The following is a 5,244-nucleotide window of genomic DNA, read 5'->3' as shown; positions in this document are numbered from 1 at the left end:
AATTTTCAAAATGGTTTCTAAAGTCATCCAGGTAAATTGTCATTAATAAGGTTTCCTTGAATACATAAGTGGCTAAATAAATGGCTTAATACTGACATTTGAAATCGCCGAGACTAATCATGCAAAATGGAGCAGAGTATAGAAATTTCATCTTCTGTTTCATATTTACTTGATCCATTTAATTAATTTGCGATCTTAACTGGTAAGTAGAAATGCATAGATAAGCCTATCTTTTCTATTAGACTAAAAATGCCTTGATCATCATGGCTAAAATGACACCGTATAGAGGATTTAGCATTTGTCTTTTGCAGCAACTCATAGCAGTATGTTTGGTATGTTTTGGAAGCTATGAAGGTCAGACAAGTGGAACTTCTTGAAGGAATGATGCATATAATTTTGTTCCTCCAATGTAGTTCAGCCTGAAAAGAAAAAAATATATACATTATTTTAAACATTTTATAGAAATAACTGACAAAAAAAAACTATTTAGTCTATTTTTTTAAAGAAAACCTATCATGATTATGCTTTTGCAGAACTCTAAATATTCAGTATTCAAAGAGAACTATCGCCAAACCTTTTTGAGCCGTAGTTCTCTTTAGGGTCACAGCAGGACATTTACTATTGTCCTCCTGTGACCCAAAACTCAGCATATAGCGGGCTATTCGCCGCTATATGCTGAGAGTGCAGAGCCACGCTGCAGCCAGGACGGATCCCGATATATTGTTAGGATCCACCCCGCTGGATTAGTGACAGCTGGGTAGAAGCAGAGCCAGCTGTGGCCACCCTCTCCCCTGTCTGTCTTTAACTTTATAAAAATTCCCGCCAGTTGCGCCCCCCTGCGACACGGACGCTCGCAAGGGACAGAAGCCGGCATCGGGACGGGGAAGCAGGGATCGTGGACAAGGTAAGAGACGGTACGCTGGAATCCGAGTGTGGCTCGGGGTTGCCGCTTATGGTACTGAAAATTAACCCCGAGCCACACTCGGGAATACCGCCAAGGAGGTTAATTATAACTGTAGAAACTTACTCATGATTTTACATTTCTTTACCTATTTGCTTTACCTACTATACTGGACACTTTAGTTGGAGTGCCTAGGGCCGTTGCTGCCTGTCCACACCCAAAAGATGGTAAACAATGGACTTGATTTACTACTGTAAATGAACAGAATACATACACAGAGTGCAGATGAGCTAAATACATTCCAGTTGCATCACAGCAAAAGGTGTACAATGTCCTATAATTTGTTTTCTTTTGAAAACAGCCACAGCTTGAGTAGTAAAGCATGTCCCCTGCCAACATGTCGTACAGAAGGACACTTACTCTAGAAACAGTACTAGTCTATCTGCAAAAATCTGACATACTCTTTGCTATTTTTGAGCCAGAGCTTTTTTATCAACAGAGCATTTGCTGATTGCAGAGCTTTAGCAGGGTGCGTTTCAGACACTGCTTTCACACAGGGAGAAAGGGTTTTTCTCTCAGACCCCTGCAGCTCACAGCTTTTATGCACCATTGTTCTCAGCATTTTGGATATAGGGCTTGAACTTCACTCAAGCCAGAGAAATACTAACTTACTTGCTTATCTTCTCATTCTGTCCATGGGGAGCATCTTCCGGCCCTCCAATTCCAAGTAACATGACAGTTTTTCCTAAAATTTCCTCAAACCTTTTGGCTATTGGAATTGTTCCTCCAGCACGGATCATGTCTGCATCAGTGTTGAACACTAGAGGGCAGACAGAGATAGAAAATTACAAACATGGAACAGATCTATTTACTCAGACTGACAAATAACCATTTGTGCTAAATAGCCATTCAAACCTGTACCGTAGTGAACTGGGGGACTGGTTCTTAAGTTGTGATATCACTTACTGTATGCTAAAACTGCCATAGTGACCAATATTATCACATATGATCAATGTCTCAGAGTGCTACTGTGAATGTCATGCAGGTACCCCAAGAACATTGTCATAATGTGCAAGGAGGTACATTATGGCACACTTACCTCTCTCACCTCTATGGCACTGTCCGCATTCACTCTCATCGTTCCATCGGCACCGCTGACACCTTGTCTTCTAGGTCAAGCGTCTTTAGTCATCTTCATTTGCTGGCCCAGGATCACGTAACTTCCCTTACAAGAGAACTATGGGGTAACCTTTTTATCCGATAGTTCTCTTCAGGGTTACGGGAGGACGTTAGTATATGTGCCATATGAACCAAAGCTCAGTATATAGCGGGCTATTGCCTGCTATATACTGAGAGAGCCGCAGCCAGCATGGATCCCGACATTACTGTCGAGATCCACCCAGCTGGCTGTTGACAGCATGCTCTGCCTATCTAGAGGCAGAGCCAGCTGTGCCCACCCCCCTCCCCTGTCCGTTCCAACAGTCAGCGCTGGAGGAGAGAGGAGGTGGTTATCCCTGCAGGTAGCAGTGCCTGACCGCTCTCTGCAGGGAGATGATGGAGCGACGGTATGTGTTCGCTCACTTCCTGATCCATAGAGTCGACATGTGACAGTTTCAATGTCACACTTTGGCTCTATGATGATGAGTGTAATTCACTCACCCCATAGTTCTCTTTTAAGGTGCTTGGGAGTTACTTCTTCCTGGCATTCCAGGATTATATACTAAGCTGTGCATGCGCAGCTTAATGTACAATTAGAAGAAAATTGCTGGTAGGCAGTAGGGCTGCAACAACTAATCGACATAATCGATTATAATCGATTATTGAAAAAGTTGTCAACTTTTTCAATAATCGATTAATCGGCTTCCGATCAGTTGGCCCTGTTCACAGCTCCACACGCTGTGCGCCGCACCTCCTCCCCACCTCATGCTCGCCGCTGCCAGACCCGCTCGCATCCGCGCTCCACACGCCGCACCTCCTCACATTTCCTGCCCATCCACATCAACGATCGGCACAGGGACGCGGGGAGATGTAGTAAGGAGGAGCAGGTGTGGGGGGATGACAGCTGCTGATAGACAGGCCCGATCTCAGAAGCACGTTGCTGGAAGACTGCTCAGGTAAGCCTGCACTCTCCCCCACATGGTGCTCTATAATGTATTGCTGGGATTTGTATTTCTCTATAGCTGATGGTACATTGTGCTGTATATTATACATAGGAATACAAATCCCAGCAATACATTATACACTGTATGTATAATGTATTGCTGGGATTTGTTGTACTCCTCTATAGCTGGTGATATTCTGCATTGCGCTGTATAGAGGACTACAAGTCCCAGCAATAATACATTATACAGCGCAATGCAGAATACCACCAGCTGTAGAAGAGTACAACAAATCCCAGCAATAATACATTATAAAGTGGTACAATGCTAAATACCACCAGCTATAGAGGACTGCAAAACCCAGCAATAGTACATTATACAGCGCAATGCAGAATGCGCTTTTGCTGGGTTTTGTAGTCCTCTATAGCCGTTGCCATTCTGCATGCATTGCTGTATAATTTTACACTTTCCATTTCACTATATTGCACACCACACTATCTTTTTTTTTCTTTTTTACTTCCACCGGTCCAAGCTTGCTCCTGTGGTGGATTACAACCTCAATACAAACTAGTAGTCCCATCACTGGAGCCATTTTTTAAACTTTATTTTATAGTTTATCCGATTAACCGATTAATCGAACTTAATAATCGGCTAACTAATCGATTTTTAAAATAATCGTTAGCTGCAGCTCTAGTAGGCAGAAAAGGTACTTTCTTTGCAGACAATACATACAAAGTATGTTTAAAGGGTCAACTTACCCACAACCGATCCATACTGTACATCTCTGCACTTAAGTTCCTGGGTCTGCACACCTGGCATGTTCATTGTTTATATGCTATGAAAAATGCAACGTGAGGTGCTGGAAAGTTTGAAGGTGCTTGAGACCTTAAGAAAGTCACAGATACACTGGGACAGAGTTTGGAATAATAGCAGGGAAATGTCTGTGTCAAAGAAACGATGTAAATCGAAGAAGGCATGGGCTGAGCTCACCCGACTGCACCTCCAACTAATACATTACTTTTGTGTGGACTGAACCCTTAAAGGAGAACTATGAGATGAGTGATTTCCACTCACCTCATAGTTCTAGCCGACCTGTGACAATGAGACTATCACAGGTCGGCTCAGTAGATCGGGAGGTGAGCGAACACATACCGGCGTTCGCTCACCTCTCGATCCTGTCACGACTCTCTGCCGTGACAGGGGGAGGGGCTGGATTCCCCTCTCCCCGCTCCGATCTGCCAGCGCTGACTGGCGGAACAGATGGGGGAGGGGGCGGGTACAGCTGGCTCTGCCTCTAGATAGGCAGAGCCAGCTGTCACTCACACAGCTGGGCGGATCCCGACGTCCATGTCGTCCTATCCGCTCCGGCTGCGGCGTCTCAGTATACCTCGAGCTGTAGCTCGCGGTATACTGAGCTTAGGGTAACGGGAGGACGCTAGTTTGTGTCCTCCTGTTACCCTAAGGAGAACTATGGGGAAAAACACTGACCCCATAGTTCTCCTTTAAAGCCAAAACATTTTATTTTGTTTAGGATAGAGCGAGATGGACTACGGCCTCTGTCAGGTTTTTATAGCAATTTTTGTTCTTGGAGACATTTCCTCACACATCCACCAAAGACAAGAAGGGTTAGTGCTGACTGGAGAAGGGTTAGTATTTTTTTATTTATTATACCTTTTTTGACTGCGTTCCTGGCAGCCACATATATAGGGCCATTCATATTTGCTATCCAGGGCTGTGCTCCAATAACCATGGTTAGTTTCATTTTATTTGGACTCTTACGTTCAGAGAATTTACTTTCCAAGTAATCGGCTACCTAATGGGAAAACAGAAAAATATGTTATTTATTTGCTTCATACATGAACATTATCAGACACAAGCTGACATTTTCTGAGTCAAATATAGACATATCAGGCCCTGGACCTAATAGCTATAGCAGCAAGTTTGTAGTCAGCTACATGGAACTGTCACGGAAAATAAGAGAGCTTTGGGGTTGTACAGATTTGGGGTTGTACAGATCTCTGCTACAAAATTGTGCTCTGACATTATAGATTCCCTATAATGTTTTGATTTGCAGCTCTAATTGGAACATCTTTATTTAGCTAACTTACCTGCAAATCTGCTTTATTAGATCACATATCTGCCAACTGGTCTATGCTGGATTTTCAGGCCCCAGCTGATACCATCTTTGGGCATAACGTCCTTCAGGCATCTTTTTAAGCTGCAGGCAGTCCCTAGTTTTTTAGT

At 43.7% G+C, this 5,244-nt stretch overlaps 1 protein-coding gene across 1 annotated transcript in view; it reads right to left on the bottom strand.

The window, feature by feature from the left end:
* Positions 1-341: 341 nt before the first annotated feature.
* The window catches only part of LOC108786278 (cytosolic non-specific dipeptidase-like), an 11,061-nt gene continuing 6,158 nt past the window's right edge, over positions 342-5,244 (bottom strand). Inside the window, exons 4-6 of the mRNA XM_018555530.1 lie at positions 4,672-4,813; positions 1,574-1,721; positions 342-419 (exon numbers count right to left, since the gene is read on the bottom strand). Of these exons, the coding sequence (XP_018411032.1) occupies positions 356-419; positions 1,574-1,721; positions 4,672-4,813 (354 nt within the window). The 3' untranslated portion in view covers positions 342-355. The remainder of the gene's footprint in view (positions 420-1,573; positions 1,722-4,671; positions 4,814-5,244) is intronic.

The sequence above is a fragment of the Nanorana parkeri genome, unplaced genomic scaffold (assembly GCF_000935625.1).
Source record: "Nanorana parkeri isolate BGI_ZX_2015 unplaced genomic scaffold, ASM93562v1 scaffold200, whole genome shotgun sequence".
Classification (NCBI taxonomy): domain Eukaryota; kingdom Metazoa; phylum Chordata; class Amphibia; order Anura; family Dicroglossidae; genus Nanorana; species Nanorana parkeri.
The sequence above is the reverse complement of the archived record's forward strand: the minus strand, read 5'-3'. Positions and strand labels throughout refer to the sequence as shown.